The following is a 20,587-nucleotide window of genomic DNA, read 5'->3' as shown; positions in this document are numbered from 1 at the left end:
CTTTTATAGATGCTTGCTTGAGATTGAAGCTTGGCCTTCAAGTATATCAGTTAGAGACCAAAATAGAGCCGTTACTCAGAGCCAAATGTAACACTCAAACCCATTATTTCTATATTTCTACCTTAGTAAAAATCTTTTTCAAAATACGCAACGGAAAGTAATGTTCGATATTATAAAAGTTGTGGTTCGAGTATTACATTCTTCAATCAAAATAATACTAATGTAGTTAATTAGTAAAAATACTTGTTTATACAAATGTTAAATCAACTAATGTATTTATTGATTATACAAAAACAACCTAGACAATAGACTTTATATACAATATAAAACCCTTTCCCGTGTCACAATCAGAGCGGAGCTTCACCGACGACTCAACATCGAATACCACAAAATCCTGTAAAATCTGGACCCCCAACGGTCCAGCACATAACACATAAAAGAGAGTTAGATAACATACTCAAAATAATACAAGTGTAAGTAAATTGTACTTAAACACTTCTTCATAAAAACATGCATAATCATACATTATACATATACATCACCATCATTCATGCATATTCATATATCATGCATATTACTTCATTTATCACATAATCAATCATCTACAATTATATACCAAACATATAGTTTCACGTCGTCTCGGACAATACCAAAACATCAACAAATACATTGTTCAGATTATGGTCATGACGGACCCTGCGTTGTTCATTTTATAGTCATGACGGACTCTGCTACTCACATACGGATTAACAATCAACATTTACCAAGTATGTGTCAAACATCATTTATAATAAAATGCACACATAATCCCTAATGCAATCTAATGCTTCACATTCATGTTATGTCCTCTAGACACCTCTAATGCATGTGGTACCATCGTCTTTATCAGAGTATTTCACCTCCGATATCCGTCTTTATCAAACAAATATAGTTCGATATCCTTCTTTATTGGACAAGCCAATATCCCTAAATATTCATGATGCATGCACTCAAAACTCATGAATATATTCATCAACAATTTTGGCATATAGCCCGTCAACAATAACGTGGAACACTATCCAACGTCCGTCTTTATTAAGATAATCAATACCTTAATATCCGTCTTTATTAGAATAACATAATTCTAATATCCTTCTTTATTAAGTTGATTAACACCTTAATATACTTCATTTATACTTCATACATGATTAACAATCAATATATGCATCAACAATCATCAACAAGCATCAACAATCATCAACAATCATGTAAGAATAAGACACTGATTCGAAACTACATGCAAAGGAAGATCGCAGATGAAAAACTGGTGAAAACTGCAGTATTTCCGCCTGGGGCGGAAATATTTACGCCTGGGGCGGAAAAACATCAGAAAGGATGGCTGCTCACTGCTCTTCCGTTTTAGGCGGAAATTACTGGACAGCCTCTCATTGCAACGATCATAACTTGGGCTACGAAAGTCCAATGGAGACGCACATATACTCGTTGGAAAGCTAACAAACAGGGCTACAACTTTTATGTTGGCCACTAAAACCAGTTCGCAACGAAAAGAGGTCAAAATTGCACGTAAAGGTTCAGACCTCATAGATAACAATTTTCTACATTTCTCATTTCAAACTCTAGACTCTCAAAACTCTCACATAAGTCATTTTTCATGTTATAAACCCCAAATAAGTTCATATTCAAGTGCAACAAGCATATCTAAACACAAAAGGACAGTTCATTTCTCAGATCTACGCCATAAACATCGAAAAAGTAAAGATTGACACTTTTTCATCAAAACTCTCAAGAACACAAAGTTCTTGAGTTTAATCCATTAGAAAGCTCGTTTTAACCATTATTTCCGTTCATTAATCATGTTACAAGCATGTTAAACATATTAAGAACCTTAGGAACGATTTCCATCAAGAAAATCCATTCCAATCTAAAACGAAAATGGGGTGGAGGAAGTTCGGGTAAGGAGAAATCGACATTCTCCCCTTCCTCGAGTCACCCACGAATATGAAATCTACTCTCTTACCTGGATTCGAAGAAAACACGACGAAGCTCTCGAATCCCTATCTCTCCCTTTGCCCTAGCTCCCAAGCTCTCCTCTTCTCCTCTCAAGAACACAAGAACCATGAGAAATGAAATGTTTCTCCGTTCCTTCATGGCCATATGGCGCCCCCTCACACACACAAGGCCCATTGGGCCTCAAGCCCAATTGGCTTGGCCCAATAACACGTTAACTCTCTCTACTCGCTTAATAACTAAAGTACTCGATAAATAACTCAAGTTATTAACTTAATTAAAATGCCACGTTAAATAAAATATTTTAACACATAAAAATAATAATATGAAAATTGGGTCGTTACAACTCTCCCCCACTTAAAAGATTTTCGCCCTCGAAAATTACGCAACTAAAGCAACTCCGGATAACTCCTGTATCCGACCCTCCAACAAAACGCTCAAAACGCTACACATTACCAAGTTTGACAAAATTAGTTTATCCCATCCAACACAATTTTTGTCCATCTATCAACAAGAGATCAAGGACGGCCAGTTCCTCAATTTGTCGATAAATATTCAACAATCATGATATCGGCACAAACCATTCTTATCAAACCGCTAAAACATCCACTTCGTACGAAACATCCATAGACTCACATTCTACGGCCTCACAACGTTACCCTAAAACAACCAATTGAACACACTCTGAAAAAAAATACTTCCACAACTCCATAACTCCACAAATCCTATAAGTCTCTGATTCCCTCATGGATCACTTAACCGTGTTACATCACTTATTCATATTCGAATCTTATTTCAACTTATCACTTGATAGTTCAATTCCAACAATCACTTGATGACCAACATTCTCAAACTTCATTGACACAAGCTAAAAACTACCGTCTCTAACCGTCAAATTCCTTTTCTCGCATATCTCCAATCATTGAGTCGAATCTCGTTACGACTATTCTATTCCCAAGTAATCTCTTAACCAATATTTGCATTCCTTAACGCAAACATTTTCCAATACCACTTCTCCTTAATTCCTTAGTAATTCGCTACTTCAAAATTAGACCACTGCCTAAAATTGGTTCTCCAAACAATCATAACTTCTATCTCATTAGTTTCAAACGACATCTTCAATTCGCCCATAATCCATCTATCGATGTTCCTCATCATCTTGCATTGCAACAAGCATACTCTTCTCCGTTTATTCACTCATCGAATTTTTTATTCATCTCTGACCCCTACCAATCATCATCTCTCTTTGGATAGTTATCTTTAAACTCCTCCTTAGTACATTCGATACCAAAATCAAACTCTTGAATTAAATCTACAAAGCTCCAAATATTCGCCATACGATCTAACTCTATCCATTAAATTCTAATCAACCTTTGTCTTAGTATTTTTACTCATGACTCCTTGTCTAATCCCAATATGACATCTCTAGAAAATTTCCAAAATTCTCGTCCAAATACATTTTAAGTTATGCACCAAGTCACTACCGTTTCATCATCCATGATGAAACAATTTAAAATCCTTTACTTCATTGTCACCGATTACGACCATACTACATCAACATCCACGATGCATCTAACAAAACTAGTCTCTACCGACTCTTCCATTCCATGAATCCAAATTCCTTAGCAAATACTTACTCACTCTTATCTTTTGGGCACCACAAAATGCTCTCCGACACTTACCTTAGGCATCGCCTTCAACTCCTTACTATAAGTGCTAAAACACAACATCTACTCACATGTGCGGTAATTCTTTTTCGCAAACTCCCACCTAACACAAGTCACTTCCAACATGACCTCATATTACTTATTCTCTGAACGTTCTCCAACGGCTAACTTTCTTATTCTTCATCATTCAAAAATGATACCTCTCTTTTAGCTTCATCTCCACTTCTAGGATCTCATTCAACTTCGACACAAATTGCCCTGTCATTATCCAAATCCAATTACTCTTTCTTCAACATGCCTCTCACAAAATCCTTCGGATCGTTATCCCACTTCCATCTTCGAATAAACTCGATTATTCATACAATCCTCACTTCCAACGATTCACCAAACATACCAATCCTATTATGATATTTCTCAATTCCATTCTTATTTACTTTAAAACCTACTTCCCTTCATCGATTAATTAACACCAACGGTTCACTAATCTTCATATCTCTTTCTCTAAGCTTCTCAAATCTCTTCCGAAAGTCACTCCACACTAGACTTAGAACTTCAAATTGTTCAACCAATTCATCCTACTACCATATGCACGACTCACATAAAGCTTCTTACTCAAGAATCCGGTACAACATCTGATCCACTTGGATGACAACTTACTTCAAAATCATCACCTCCTCAAGAATCTTAATCACTTCCTCTTCCTCATATTCGACTCCTTCCGATCAAACAGATACTTCAACCTTGGTCCACAAAAACACGCCTCCATACTTTTAGTGCAACACATGATCTCCAACCGTTCCGAATACTCTTCATCTCACTTAACCAATCTCACCAACTCCCTACGGCGAAACACTTAGTCTGACAACTTCTCTTCTAGGAGTTTCTCACAACTCGTTGCTCCCATTCATTCCACTTCGAACAACGTCACCACTTCCTGAATATTCTGCTTCAAGAGCATCTCTACTCATCTCATCTTCTCACGTTCGAAACATCTCGGAGGGATATAACCTTCTCCCCCACTTATCTCAAACCCACCTACACTCTTCCACTATAACTTCTGGTGCTCACACCTAACGGTTCTATCGTCTCTAAACATATTCTTCCTAAGAAGAAACTAGTATCGACATCGTTTACACGCATGTCGCATACAGGGGACAAAACCTAACCCACGATACCTAAACACTAACACAAATTCATGCAAGCATTCAAGTAACCTATACTTCCCTCACTTTTCAAAGTTAGGAAATCAAGCAATCACAAGAAAAATAAACATTGCAAGGCAATAATTCATACTCACATTCAGTCAACTCAGAACAAGACGTCAACAAAAAATAAATTTCTTGTCTGGCTCCCTCGCTTAGCAAAAGCTAGCGAGCTCCCGGCGAGACAAGTCAAAACATTCACAGGACTTAGCAAGACTTAGCGAGACTCAGCGAGGTTCATTCTTCGCCTAGCGAGCACATCCAAAAATCTGGGTGCTCTGCTACGGTTTTGAACTTACGCTCACTGAACTCTCGTTTTCTCGACTCACTAATCTACAAAATCCAAAACATCAAGCATATAACATCATTATAGACTTGAAAGCACAATTAGAATCATGCATCACAATTACAACATAGGATTATGAGATCTTCATGTTTTTACTCATAAAACGCATAGCAATTCAAATGCCTAGTAATCATCTAGCACATGTTATAAACAAACATATAACAAACACATACCAGGACACATTAATATCCTACTCTTCTCACCATTTTGAAAATTAATTTTCACTCACCCAAAAGAAAATAACTCTATATTTTCACCAAAATCTTCAAGAAATAATATTAGTTTTTAAAATTATTTCAAATCATTACCACATGCAGTTTTATATCATGCCGGATCGTCACATGCAGTTTTATATCATGCCGGATCGTCACATGCAGTTTTATATCATGCCGGATCATCAACAATTAGCAATAAGCATCAATCCATCAAGTTTAAACTACAAAAAGGTTAAACTCTACGCATATACAACTATTATAAACATAGGAGTATAGCACTCACACCATTACTCACAAAAAGAACGAATAATTTAATTCAATTCACATCACTCATAGTTCCTAAATGAACAACATAAGTGATTTCACAAAACAAACACAACAAAATTGTTAGACAAACACGACTGACACACAATACTCACTTGGTCTGACTGCACAGACCTGCTCTGATCGACACATAACCCACACAGTCCGAAGACGACCTGCTCTGATACCAATTGTAACACTCAAACCCATTATTTCTATATTTCTACCTTAGTAAAAATCTTTTTCAAAATACGCAACGGAAAGTAATGTTCGATATTATAAAAGTTGTGGTTCGAGTATTACATTCTTCAATCAAAATAATACTAATGTAGTTAATTAGTAAAAATACTTGTTTATACAAATGTTAAATCAACTAATGTATTTATTGATTATACAAAAACAACCTAGACAATAGACTTTATATACAATATAAAACCCTTTCCCGTGTCACAATCAGAGCGGAGCTTCACCGACGACTCAACATCGAATACCACAAAATCCTGTAAAATCTGGACCCCCAACGGTCCAGCACATAACACATAAAAGAGAGTTAGATAACATACTCAAAATAATACAAGTGTAAGTAAATTGTACTTAAACACTTCTTCATAAAAACATGCATAATCATACATTATACATATACATCACCATCATTCATGCATATTCATATATCATGCATATTACTTCATTTATCACATAATCAATCATCTACAATTATATACCAAACATATAGTTTCACGTCGTCTCGGACAATACCAAAACATCAACAAATACATTGTTCAGATTATGGTCATGACGGACCCTGCGTTGTTCATTTTATAGTCATGACGGACTCTGCTACTCACATACGGATTAACAATCAACATTTACCAAGTATGTGTCAAACATCATTTATAATAAAATGCACACATAATCCCTAATGCAATCTAATGCTTCACATTCATGTTATGTCCTCTAGACACCTCTAATGCATGTGGTACCATCGTCTTTATCAGAGTATTTCACCTCCGATATCCGTCTTTATCAAACAAATATAGTTCGATATCCTTCTTTATTGGACAAGCCAATATCCCTAAATATTCATGATGCATGCACTCAAAACTCATGAATATATTCATCAACAATTTTGGCATATAGCCCGTCAACAATAACGTGGAACACTATCCAACGTCCGTCTTTATTAAGATAATCAATACCTTAATATCCGTCTTTATTAGAATAACATAATTCTAATATCCTTCTTTATTAAGTTGATTAACACCTTAATATACTTCATTTATACTTCATACATGATTAACAATCAATATATGCATCAACAATCATCAACAAGCATCAACAATCATCAACAATCATGTAAGAATAAGACACTGATTCGAAACTACATGCAAAGGAAGATCGCAGATGAAAAACTGGTGAAAACTGCAGTATTTCCGCCTGGGGCGGAAATATTTACGCCTGGGGCGGAAAAACATCAGAAAGGATGGCTGCTCACTGCTCTTCCGTTTTAGGCGGAAATTACTGGACAGCCTCTCATTGCAACGATCATAACTTGGGCTACGAAAGTCCAATGGAGACGCACATATACTCGTTGGAAAGCTAACAAACAGGGCTACAACTTTTATGTTGGCCACTAAAACCAGTTCGCAACGAAAAGAGGTCAAAATTGCACGTAAAGGTTCAGACCTCATAGATAACAATTTTCTACATTTCTCATTTCAAACTCTAGACTCTCAAAACTCTCACATAAGTCATTTTTCATGTTATAAACCCCAAATAAGTTCATATTCAAGTGCAACAAGCATATCTAAACACAAAAGGACAGTTCATTTCTCAGATCTACGCCATAAACATCGAAAAAGTAAAGATTGACACTTTTTCATCAAAACTCTCAAGAACACAAAGTTCTTGAGTTTAATCCATTAGAAAGCTCGTTTTAACCATTATTTCCGTTCATTAATCATGTTACAAGCATGTTAAACATATTAAGAACCTTAGGAACGATTTCCATCAAGAAAATCCATTCCAATCTAAAACGAAAATGGGGTGGAGGAAGTTCGGGTAAGGAGAAATCGACATTCTCCCCTTCCTCGAGTCACCCACGAATATGAAATCTACTCTCTTACCTGGATTCGAAGAAAACACGACGAAGCTCTCGAATCCCTATCTCTCCCTTTGCCCTAGCTCCCAAGCTCTCCTCTTCTCCTCTCAAGAACACAAGAACCATGCGAAATGAAATGTTTCTCCGTTCCTTCATGGCCATATGGCGCCCCCTCACACACACAAGGCCCATTGGGCCTCAAGCCCAATTGGCTTGGCCCAATAACACGTTAACTCTCTCTACTCGCTTAATAACTAAAGTACTCGATAAATAACTCAAGTTATTAACTTAATTAAAATGCCACGTTAAATAAAATATTTTAACACATAAAAATAATAATATGAAAATTGGGTCGTTACACCAAACAAGCAGCAGATATTTTCTGCATAATTGCCAGATTCTCTGCTCATTCTTGAAACAGTCTTAAACTAAGTTTTGCTTGGATTCACAAAAGCCAAAGGAGTGTGAGCTGTTAGCAAGTACAAATGGGTTGTTTCCTGCTTCCTTCCAATGTCATAGATCAGAATATAGCCGTTTGAAGCTTCAGAAAAAGAATCATGACAGTTGGAGGTGGTTTTGCAAAACTGTATGCAGGAACATTCTTGAATCATTCTTAAACCATTCTTTCAGCATATCAACAAGTGTGATGAAGCTTCATCCTTATCCCTTTGTGATGTGCAGCTGTTTACTAGCCTCAAGGACAACTCAAAAATAGCTTCAGCTTGGAAATAAAACAGCTGGAAAAGTACCATGGCATGTAAGACAAAAGTGTACTTGTATGACACCTTCATTGAAGAATGTTCCTTTATTGTACTTGGCTTCAAGTGCATCATAACTCATAGATCAGAACTTGTTGTTGCATTCTGATTGGTCTATGATATGTGATCAGATATTTCCATTGGTTGATCAATACCATAAAGGATCAAGCTCATAGTTTACTTTATGACTAGGAAAGCATATGCTTAAGTTCCATCAATATTGTTGATCCCAAAAGAGATTAATTCATGTAGAGATTTAATCCACTATTCCTTTGTAAAAGTGCTTATTTGTTTTGTCCTTAGTTGACTTGAATGATCAGAAAGCACTTAAACCAAAACGTGCTTCTATTCAAAAGTGCAGTCTGTGTCTGAAGAATGATCTTAGATTGGTCTTAAAACAACTTTGCAGGATTTTAACTTTGCAAGTGAGTTGTTAGAATCTGTTTAAACTTATACCACTCAAAAGCATTTGTTAGATAACAAAATGATCAGAATCATTAAAAATATAATTAAAGATGTTTGTAATCTTTAAAATATCAAAAGTGGATTTTGCCTCAACAAGTGTGAGACTGTGAGAGAGAAAGGTATTTTGGTTTAGGTTTAAGGATTTAATTTATACCGTGTAAACAATTAAACATGTCTTTAATGAGATAACAACAAAAATAATCCTTTTTTTTAATGTACAAAATTAAAGATAACAACAAAAATAATCCTTTTTTTTTAAACGTACAAATAATCAAAATTTAATCTAATATTATGATGAGTGACCTCTTAAGTCTTATGAATCCATTTTAGGATTTACGGAGGTGAAAGCCGTGAAAGGTGCATGTTGCGAGGAGAGTTAAATGTCAGGGCTCCTTCCTTGCCTGCCTGTGTCAAACCTTTGTCCAAACCAGAGCTCAAACCATAACACCAGATGCACATCCATTACCTTCTCAGCAACATCCACATCAAGGTGGCCAGTGGCATAGTAATCAAGGAAACCCAAAGGCTTTGTCCCCGAAGTGACAACATCATTGACACTCATTGCAACCTAAACAGAAACAATGCAAAAAATTCAAACATCATAACACATTTCCAAAAGTTTAAAAATTAAAATTCAGTTTCCACAAAGTTCACCAAATCAATCCCAATTGTGTCAAGAATGCCAGTTTCGAGTGCAAGCATCAGCTTCGTTCCAACACCATCCATACTGGCAACAAGGTACGAACCATCATCTGCTCAAAAGCAAAGGTGGGTCAAAATATAATAAAAGAAAGAACAAAACACGAGTGAAGATGAAAAAAAGAGTACCTGAAGGGAAAAAACCACCGAAGCCTCCAATGCCAGGCGCTATCTTCGCTATTCTTCGAACGAGTTCGGAACCTGCGTTGATATCAACGCCGGCGCCACTGTACGCGAGACCTTCGTCCCCTTCTCCAGCAAACACCGTGTTCTTGCCCCTCTTCGACGTCCACATTGATAATATGCCGCTGTAACCGCCGGTTGGACAGCATAAACCGTGTCTGATTGCAGAGGAGCCATTGGACTTGCTAGAGTTAGGCTTAGCTGATGCTACAGCAAGGTAACAAGATAGCCATGTGCAAGCTTCCAGGATCATTGCTGAGACCAATACAAAGTGGTTAAGGGGAAAACTAGTGAGAGTGTGAGACTGTGAGAGAGAAATGTATTTTGGTTTAGGTTTAAGGATTTAATTTATACCGTGTAAACAATTAAACATGCCTTTAATGAGATAACAACAAAAATAATCCTTTTTTTTAATGTACAAAATTAAAGATAACAACAAAAATAATCCTTTTTTTTTAAACGTACAAATAATCAAAATTTAATCTAATATTATGATGAGTGACCTCTTAAGTCTTATGAATCCATTTTAGGATTTACGGAGGTGAAAGCCGTGAAAGGTGCTTGTTGCGAGGAGAGTTAAATGTCAGGGCTCCTTCCTTAGCAGCTTGTGTCAAACCTTTGTCCAAACCAGAGTTCAAACCATAACATCAGATGCAAATCCATTACCTTCTCAGCAACATCCACATCAAGGTGGCCAGTGGCATAGTAATCAAGGAAACCCAAAGGCTTTGTCCCCGAAGTAACAACATCATTGACACTCATCGCAACCTAAACAGAAACAGTGCAAAAAATTCAAACATCGTAACACATTTCCAAAAGTTTAAAAATTAAAATTCAGTTTCCACAAAGTTCACCAGATCAATTCCAATTGTGTCAAGAATGCCAGTTTCGAGTGCAAGCATCAGCTTCGTTCCAACACCATCCATACTGGCAACAAGGTACGAACCATCTGTTGAAGTAAGCCCTAAGAGCCAATCTATTTTCATAGTATTTGCTTTAGGAGTTTGAATATAAATATGGCATTTCTTTATTATATTTGTAAGGTTGCAAAATAATGAAGTCCCTAGAATAGAAAGTCCGTTTAATAATTAAGTGTGACTTAATCATGAGATAATATTAAACATAAGGACACTATTCTTAAAGTATCCGTAGTCGAGCTTTAAGGTAAAGGGGATAACCTTAAAGCATAAAGACTATTATGAAGATAGACTGATGATCACATCTCATGGATCATGGGATAAGGAGTTATCAAGTCTTGACGTAGGTATAAATATTAGGAGTAATATTTATACTGGATTGACCCGCTATGAGAGTACTACATGCAAAGTTATGCAAAGTGTCATAAGTTACTCTCATGGTGATAATGGTGTAAACCGCCCTTAGACCTGAAACCACTTTGTACCCTAGATGTGGAGTCAAGCACTTTGTTGCTGATCTAACGTTGTCCGTAACAGGATAACCATAAAGGCAGTTGATGGGTACTTCACAAAGCATGCCGAGGGACAGTAGTGACCTAGATGGAATTTGCCAATCCTGCACAACAGGATAAATGTCATGGGCCCAATATTGAACTGGACAAAGATGACACCAAGTATGTTTTGTGTTCAATATAGACATAAAGGGCAAAGGGGTAATTATACACACTGATATTATCACAAGAGGTTATGTTTAGATCACATGTTAATTTCTCGTAACTTGAGTAGCAGTGATGTGTTGCTAGATACCGCTCACTGTTTATTGTAATAAATAGTGATTTATTATAATTGTCAATGTTACGGAAACCTACAGGGTCACACACATAAGAACAATCTAGTGAGATTGGAACACCGTAAGGTACGGTGCACCTTGGAGAAATAAGGAAATATGATAAGGGTATTATGGTAATTAAAATGAGCATTACATCATATGGTATGATGTAGCAAGAAGGGGGTGCAAATATGTACTAGACATATTTACATGAGAACGGCGCCCACTATAGCCCATTTAGTTAAAAGGGCTTTAGTGTAATTTTGCCATGGCAAGTGGTTCTATAAATAGAACCCTTGTGGTAAGGAGAAATAGTTACACACTTTTGTTACTCATTCTCATGAGCCTTTGTTCTCTCCTCTCTTGAGAAACCCTAATCACCTTTCTAGAGTTTTTGTGAAAAACCCTAATCCTTATTTTGTGCCTCCTTTCTCCTAACCCTTCAAACCATTGGAGCTAGCACTCCATTGAAGGTTGTTGTTCGTGTGGACTGGCTAGAGGCGTTATACCTTTAACGCTTGTGATCAAATTCGTTGGTGACTTGGTGGTGACCTTGTTCGTGACGGTTCGAGGTTCTTGTTCGTGACCTTGTTCGTGATTCGAAGTGTTCGATAGCCGTTCGTGATTTAAAGGGAGTTTTCGAACCAAAAGGTAAAACTCTAAACACAATTCATGACCATTCGTAAGGATCACAAAAGGAAAATTTTAAAATTCCGCTGCTTTTATCGTATCAATTTTCCTTCAGTGGTATCAGAGCCACTTACGAAACCATGAATTGATGTTTGTTTAAATTCATGAATTCAGTTTTAATATGATTAAAACAGTTAATAAAAGATTAAAATCGAGTAATTAAAATTTGACGGTTGTTTGTGTATAAATTGGATGATTAACATTGAAACGGCTCCGGAATCCGACACTTGTATGGTGGAGCATGCGATATGTTGATTGTCCTAAGGTTACACGAACAAGAACGGTCAATACTTACATGTGATGTAAGTTTTGTGTATGAATTGGGTAATTAACATTGAAACGGCTTCGGAATCCGACACTTGTATGGTGAAGCATGCGATATGTTAATTGTCCTAAGGTTACACAATCAAGAACGGCCATAAACTTATATATGATATAAGTAACCGTAATGCAAAATGGTGTATGTGATATACCGTTAGTAATTTCGTTAAAATTATTATGAAAGTTATTCAATTAAAGCGAGCCGTGTTCATTTGTTTCGGAATCCGACATTTGTATGGTGAAACAATGACATGTTGATCAATTGGATTGAATTTGGTCATAAGGAATTTTGACGGCATGAAAGGGTTGCACAAATGTTGTGTCATTAAAATTAGGATTTGCAAAACGTATCAAGTGTTGATGCGAAAAGTAGATGATAAATATATTTAATTTTGAAATCGTTTCAAAAATTCTAGAAATATCTTTTAAAATTGTTTTAAAAGATAATATCATCAATTTTGGAAATATTTTATTCAAAAGGGTTTTGATTAAATAATTTTCCATATTTGACAAATATATTTAATTATGAAATCGTTTCAAATCTCTAGAAATATCTTTTAAAATTGTTTTAAAAGATAATATTACCAATTTTGGAAATATTTTATTCAAAAAGGTTTTGATTAAATAATTTTCCATATTTGGAGAATTGTCAAAAGATTTAATTCTACTTTAAAATAATGTTATTTATTTTAGCAAATTTTGATTCGAAATATTTAATTGTGAATTAAATATTTGAATCAAACTTACCTGATTTGATCAATCGCCGGATTTAATTAATTATGAGACTTTAATAATAATAAAGTTTGTTTGTTATTATTATATTTGATGATCGGTTATGGCCTTAGTTTATTTATTTTATTGCATTTGGTTTTTAAATACGGCCTGCGTGTCGTGCCTTATCTCTATTCTCTATATTCTCTTCTCATCCACTCCCTCGTATGTAAAACGAGTATTCTTTTATATTATTATGTAATATTATGAAGAAGAAGAACAATGGAGGTCAACCTTGGAGATCATGCTTGGAGAAGTATAGATCGTTTTAGGTTAGATTAGGTTCTCACATTGGCTTGGGAGAACAAATGCGCTATGGGCCATAACTGTTTCATTTTATTATATTATGTATGTTGATGCATGTTATGAATGGAGTGACGTCATTGTATGTAAGCCGTGGTAAGGTGAGATCAAATTAATTATAAAAGCCCTCAAAGGAATTAATATTAAGTTTTATTGCTTTCCAACGAATAGCGCCCTTCAAGATCAATATCGATCAATGTAGGTTTTGCCAACGCGAAGTGCATTGTCAATATTGATAAGTTGCGGTGAGGTAATTTATTTATCCGATCGCTATTTAATGGGTCTAACTTAACTAAAGAAAATATAATAAGATTATATGACTTTAGAAGCAAGTATTGGGTCATTCCATGTGATGGATTAGAATAAGTGTTATTCACCCAATAGAAAGGATATGAGAGTTGTATGAGATACAATTGGAAAGGAGTTTCCTACCTAAATAACTAAGTTTTGTGTAATCAGCCCAACGCTGACTTAAAACGAAGTGAAATATGGATCTCATTCTCACTAGAAAATCTTCCAACGGGATTTTCCGAATCAAATGTCGAGGGTCATTTGTTTTGAGTAAAATAGTGAGAGAGCGTATTTAATTAAAGACCAAATTAAATATGATTTAGTCATAATATCTTCATATCTTTGTAATTAGAATTTCGAAATACAATACATATTAAGTTGTCCTTATGAAGGACAAGATTTTCAGAAAGGAGTTTCTGTATTGGTACAAATTGAGAATTGTTCTCAAATGCGAGAAAACTATAAGTCTTGAACTATAAACTGTGAACAACCTACTATAACTAGATTGGAAAAGGGATACTTGTTAGAAGCATCAAGTTGACGTCTAGATATAGAATATATAATAAATGATGTGATCATTTAATCTCAAGTAAGATCCTTTTGAAAGAACTTTAGAGTATGATAAATTTCTCAATGGATCAAAAAGTTGGTCATAGGATCAATCTAACAAATTATAATGGAATAGATATAGACAAAATTGTTTTGAATATCTACCGGAATTTGTTGAGTTGAATGAGAATTAATTTGCACTATCAAAGATTTGAGATATAATATAAATAAGATTTATATTCCTCTTATTTGAATAGTACAAAATGGTTGTCAAAGTAGAACGGCTATGGTTAGACCATTAAATAAAAATGACGTAAATAGTTCTTGGAAGAGTCAAACCAAAAGTATGAAGTGAGACTTCAATAATGCACATATTGTTATAGAAAGTCAAAATTTCTATTTCTACATCAAAAGTATATGATACAAGATGTTGAATCTCAATTTTTCGAAAATAGAGATGCTTAAAGAATTAGAACATTGGCTATAATTTTAAGTCAACCCATATCTAGAATGAAAATTGTTTCATTGATAATGAGAGCTTATGCAATGACTTAAAATCGAGTTTGAAATGGAACACAATAATTGTTATTGAATTCCATCTAGTAATAGAAGTAGCAATTGTATATCTTGTATTGACAATATATGAATTGTAGCCTTAAATGATAAGACAAGTAATGGTCCTATCATTTAAGCAAAGTTTTCTATACTATTACTCCAAGTCAAGTAATGGACTAGGGTTCCATGGTCTTGATAGGGTTATCTATAACAATCGTGATAAGAGCCAAATATGATTTGGACCTTAAATATATCAAGAGCATTGTTGTTTAGTACAAATATTCGATGTGTCAATAAAATAACGCATGACCTATTTGAACAATATACATGAGATGTATGTCGACCACTAAACATATTTTGTATATTGAGTTTATTTTACTTCATTAACATTGATGATTAAAATCATTAGATGTTGGTAGGTGTATGACACCAATTAGAAATCTTTGAATTTGTCAAAGAAATTCAACAATGAAGAAAATAGAACTCGACAAAAGTATTTAAGTTATATGAATGAGTCATATCAGTAAATACTTAATTAAAAGACTATAATAACTATTTTATCACATCATGTTTGACATGATTTAAGGATAGTTTAATTATATATTGACTCTTTCTATAAATCTCTTTACTTATAATTAATCTTCACCCACAATTAGTTCCCTTTTAAAATGATCATAAAGACACCATATGCGATATGGAGGTAAGAGTACCAAGTTTGTCTTTATGAGAATTTTGGATTAAAATTTATTAGATAAATCTAATTCCAAATGAATGAATGAATAAGTGGAAATATCCTAAAGAAAGGGATATTGGTCCTATATCACTCTTAAGGACAAAAGGTTGTTTTGTTGCTAGGTTTGAAACATTCCTCTAGTGGGAGTGTGTCTCTAAAAGAGACAGTGGGAGTGATATAGAACTTGAATAAATTCAAGTACCACAAAACATATTTATTTAAAAGGGAATGCAAACCGGTTCCTCAAGGTTGTTGAAGAACCATTGTTTTAAAGTTGCACAAATCCAAGATAAGTCTAACATATCACATATGGCTACAAGGTATGGTTTTATCATGACTCAGCAATGTGATATGATTCTCATGGAAGATGAGTCTTTGACTTTCTAAAAGGTCGTAAGACGATCTAGATTATGAGAAGTGGCTAAATGCCATGAAATCTCATACAGAATCCATATACACTAACCTTATGTAGATAATGGTTATGTCTTCAAGATGAGTAAGACTCATACGATGAAAGTGAGTATTCTTTTTGAACACTGATATGGATGGTATTAAGAATACCTTATAATATTTGATTGCTTCTGCTAAATGTTGTACTACATGTTTTGGTAGATGGATAACAAAGTTGCATTCCTTAATTGGAATGACCTCATATATATGCGTTGGACATATACGTAAGGGTTTTGTTGATCCAAATGATGCTAGAAAGGTATATAACTTGTAGCTATCTAATTTTGATTAGATAGAGTTCTCAGAAAATTAAATTATTGTTTGTTCCTTTTATGAAGTTTTATGAAAACAAATTAACAAGGACAAACCTATCTAACTTTGATTAGATCGAATAAATTTTAATATTTGTTCCTTTTGAAAGTTTTGTGGAAAACAAATGAAGGACAAATATAAATCTTGTGCATACAAAGTTTTAGTGGGAGTGATAATATCTGATATCATATTAATCATCAAGACATTTTTCTTATACATGTGAGACATGACTAAGAAAATAACTCTTGATGAAACACTTAGGCAAGAATTCCTAAAGAGTTAGGAATAACCTATGTACCAAAATTGAAATTAGTGTTTGACACTAACTTACCTTCAAGAATATCCCTAAGGACCTTAAAGGAACTAAGGCCTATTTCTTGAAATAGATAGGTATGGGAAGGATCATTATAAGGAAGTTATAATGAAGGAAGTTTCCATACCAATGTATTGTATATCATGGCTGAATACAAGCATCGAAAGCTATAAGATAAGCTTCGTAATATGTTTGTTTCAATTAAATAAGTTGAGTATTTAAGATTGGATCGTTTGGCTCATGATTGAGCTAAAGATATGTTTCCGGTGTTACAAGTCACATTAATCACATTAGTGATGGTAATAGTTTAATCTTGCAAGAACACTTGAAAATAGATCTCACCGACGATTCATGAATATACTTAGACACTTATATATTTCGATAGAGATCGAAATAGAACGTTGGAAGATACGTAAGATACCAACATAGGAAATAGTTCCTTATCCACTAACAAAGCCTCTTGCGCAGTTGAAGCGTGATGGGCATACTAAGTCTATAGGTATTAAGAGAAACCTAGATTGGCTTTAGTGCTAGTGGGAGATTGTTGGAGTAAGCCCTAAGAGCCAATCTATTTTCATAGTATTTGCTTTAGGAGTTTGAATATAAATATGGCATTTCTTTATTATATTTGTAAGGTTGCAAAATAATGAAGTCCCTAGAATAGAAAGTCCGTTTAATAATTAAGTGTGACTTAATCATGAGATAATATTAAACATAAGGACACTATTCTTAAAGTATCCGTAGTCGAGCTTTAAGGTAAAGGGGATAACCTTAAAGCATAAAGACTATTATGAAGATAGACTGATGATCACATCTCATGGATCATGGGATAAGGAGTTATCAAGTCTTGACGTAGGTATAAATATTAGGAGTAATATTTATACTGGATTGACCCGCTATGAGAGTACTACATGCAAAGTTATGCAAAGTGTCATAAGTTACTCTCATGGTGATAATGGTGTAAACCGCCCTTAGACCTGAAACCACTTTGTACCCTAGATGTGGAGTCAAGCACTTTGTTGCTGATCTAACGTTGTCCGTAACAGGATAACCATAAAGGCAGTTGATGGGTACTTCACAAAGCATGCTGAGGGACAGTAGTGACCTAGATGGAATTTGCCAATCCTGCACAACAGGATAAATGTCATGGGCCCAATATTGAACTGGACAAAGATGACACCAAGTATGTTTTGTGTTCAATATAGACATAAAGGGCAAAGGGGTAATTATACACACTGATATTATAACAAGAGGTTATGTTTAGATCACATGTTAATTTCTCGTAACTTGAGTAGCAGTGATGTGTTGCTAGATACCGCTCACTGTTTATTGTAATAAATAGTGATTTATTATAATTGTCAATGTTACGGAAACCTACAGGGTCACACACATAAGAACAATCTAGTGAGATTGGAACACCGTAAGGTACGGTGCACCTTGGAGAAATAAGGAAATATGATAAGGGTATTATGGTAATTAAAATGAGCATTACATCATATGGTATGATGTAGCAAGAAGGGGGTGCAAATATGTACTAGACATATTTACATGAGAACGGCGCCCACTATAGCCCATTTAGTTAAAAGGGCTTTAGTGTAATTTTGTCATGGCAAGTGGTTCTATAAATAGAACCCTTGTGGTAAGGAGAAATAGTTACACACTTTTGTTACTCATTCTCATGAGCCTTTGTTCTCTCCTCTCTTGAGAAACCCTAATCACCTTTCTAGAGTTTTTGTGAAAAACCCTAATCCTTATTTTGTGCCTCCTTTCTCCTAACCCTTCAAACCATTGGAGCTAGCACTCCATTGAAGGTTGTTGTTCGTGTGGACTGGCTAGAGGCGTTATACCTTTAACGCTTGTGATCAAATTCGTTGGTGACTTGGTGGTGACCTTGTTCGTGACGGTTCGAGGTTCTTGTTCGTGACCTTGTTCGTGATTCGAAGTGTTCGATAGCCGTTCGTGATTTAAAGGGAGTTTTCGAACCAAAAGGTAAAACTCTAAACACAATTCATGACCATTCGTAAGGATCACAAAAGGAAAATTTTAAAATTCCGCTGCTTTTATCGTATCAATTTTCCTTCACCATCATCTGCTCAAAAGCAAAGGTGGGTCAAAATATAATAAAAGAAAGAACAAAACACGAGTGAAGATGAAAAAAAGAGTACCTGAAGGGAAAAAACCGCCAAAGCCTCCAATCCCAGGCGCCATCTTCGCTATTCTTCGAACGAGTTCGGAACCTGCGTTGATATCAACGCCGGCGCCACTGTACGTGAGACCTTCGTCCCCTTCTCCAGCAAACACCGTGTTCTTGCCCTCTTCGACGTCGACATTGATAATATGCCGCTGTAACCGCCGGTTGGGCAGCATAAACCGTGTCTGATTGCAGAGGAGCCATTGGACTTGCTAGAGTTAGGCTTAGCTGATGCTACAACAAGGTAACAAGATAGCCCTGTGCAAGCTTCCAGGATCATTGCTGAGACCAATACAAAGCGGTTAAAGGGAAGACTACTGAGAGTGTGAGACTGTGAGAGAGAAAGGTATTTTGGTTTAGGTTTAAGGATTTAATTTATACCGTGTAAACAATTAAACATGCCTTTAATGAGATAACGACAAAAATAATCCTTTTTTTTAATGTATAAAATTAAAGACAACAATAAAAATAATCCTTTTTTTTAAATGTACAACTAATCAAAATTCAATCTAATATTATGATGAGTGACCTCTTAAGTCTTATGAATCCATTTTAGGATTTACGGAGGTGAAAGCCGTGAAAGGTGCTTGTTGCGAGGAGAGTTAAATGTCAGGGCTCCTTCCTTGCCTGCCTGTGTCAAACCTTTGTCTAAACCAGAGCTCAAACCATAACACCAGATGCACATCCATTACCTTCTCAGCAACATCCACATCAAGGTGGCCAGTGGCATAGTAATCAAGGAAACCCAAAGGCTTTGTCCCCGAAGTAACAACATCATTGACACTCATCGCAACCTAAACAAAAACAATGCAAAAAATTCAAACATCATAACACATTTCCAAAAGTTTAAAAATTAAAATTCAGTTTCCACAAAGTTCACCAGATCAATCCCAATTGTGTCAAGAATGCCAATTTCGAGTGCAAGCATCAGCTTCGTTCCAACACATTCCATACTGGCAACAAGGTACGAACCATCATCTGCTCAAAAGCAAAGGTGGGTCAAAATATAATAAAAGAAAGAACAAAACACGAGTGAAGATGAAAAAAAGAGTACCTGAAGGGAAAAAACCGCCGGTTGGACAATATAAACCGTGTCTGATTGCAGAGGAGCCATTGGACTTGCTAGAGTTAGGCTTAGTTGATGCTACTGCAAGGTAACAAGATAGCCCCGTTCATGCTCCCAGGATCATTGCTGAGACCAATACAAAGCGGTTAAGGGGAAGACTAGTGAGAGTGTGAGACTATGAGAGAGAAAGGTATTTAGGTTTAGGTTTAAGGATTTAATTTATACCGTGTAAACAATTAAACATGTCTTTAATGAGATAACAACAAAAATAATCCTTTTTTTTAAACGTACAAATGATCACAATTTAATCTAATATTACGATGAGTAACCTCTTAAGTCTTATGAATCCATTT

At 35.3% G+C, this 20,587-nt stretch overlaps 2 protein-coding genes across 2 annotated transcripts; both read right to left on the bottom strand.

Moving 5' to 3' along the window:
• Positions 1–9,409: 9,409 nt before the first annotated feature.
• LOC123889916 (phosphoribosylformylglycinamidine cyclo-ligase, chloroplastic/mitochondrial-like) lies at positions 9,410–19,205 on the bottom strand. The gene is made up of 3 exons (XM_045939429.1): positions 19,143–19,205; positions 9,716–9,813; positions 9,410–9,629 (listed from the first exon to the last, which is right to left on the bottom strand). Exons 1-3 carry the CDS (start codon positions 19,183–19,185, stop codon positions 9,438–9,440), a joined length of 333 nt encoding a protein of 110 aa, XP_045795385.1. The 5' UTR covers positions 19,186–19,205; the 3' UTR covers positions 9,410–9,437.
• Positions 19,206–19,648: 443 nt separating this feature from the next.
• On the bottom strand, positions 19,649–20,358 carry LOC123889915 (phosphoribosylformylglycinamidine cyclo-ligase, chloroplastic/mitochondrial-like). The gene is made up of 3 exons (XM_045939428.1): positions 20,223–20,358; positions 20,049–20,146; positions 19,649–19,962 (listed from the first exon to the last, which is right to left on the bottom strand). Exons 2-3 carry the CDS (start codon positions 20,118–20,120, stop codon positions 19,771–19,773), a joined length of 264 nt encoding a protein of 87 aa, XP_045795384.1. The 5' UTR covers positions 20,121–20,146; positions 20,223–20,358; the 3' UTR covers positions 19,649–19,770.
• Between the last annotated feature and the right edge of the window lie 229 nt (positions 20,359–20,587).

The sequence above is a fragment of the Trifolium pratense genome, linkage group LG6 (assembly GCF_020283565.1).
Source record: "Trifolium pratense cultivar HEN17-A07 linkage group LG6, ARS_RC_1.1, whole genome shotgun sequence".
NCBI lineage: Eukaryota > Viridiplantae > Streptophyta > Magnoliopsida > Fabales > Fabaceae > Trifolium > Trifolium pratense.
Note: the sequence above shows the minus strand (reverse complement) of the source record. Positions and strands in the feature narration are given on the sequence as shown.

Bases quoted from the DNA above. Each gene is read 5' to 3' on its own strand.
- LOC123889916 (XM_045939429.1), bottom strand. From the start codon at position 19,185: ATGGCGCCTGGGATTGGAGGCTTTGGCGGTTTTTTCCCTTCAG. The intron at 9,814-19,142 runs GTACTCTTTTTT...GCTTTTGAGCAG, and splicing joins TGGCGGTTTTTTCCCTTCAG to ATGATGGTTCGTACCTTGTT. The intron at 9,630-9,715 runs GTGAACTTTGTG...GTTTCTGTTTAG, and splicing joins ACACAATTGGGATTGATTTG to GTTGCAATGAGTGTCAATGA.
- LOC123889915 (XM_045939428.1), bottom strand. From the start codon at position 20,120: ATGGAATGTGTTGGAACGAAGCTGATGCTTGCACTCGAAATTGGCATT. The intron at 19,963-20,048 runs GTGAACTTTGTG...GTTTTTGTTTAG, and splicing joins ACACAATTGGGATTGATCTG to GTTGCGATGAGTGTCAATGA.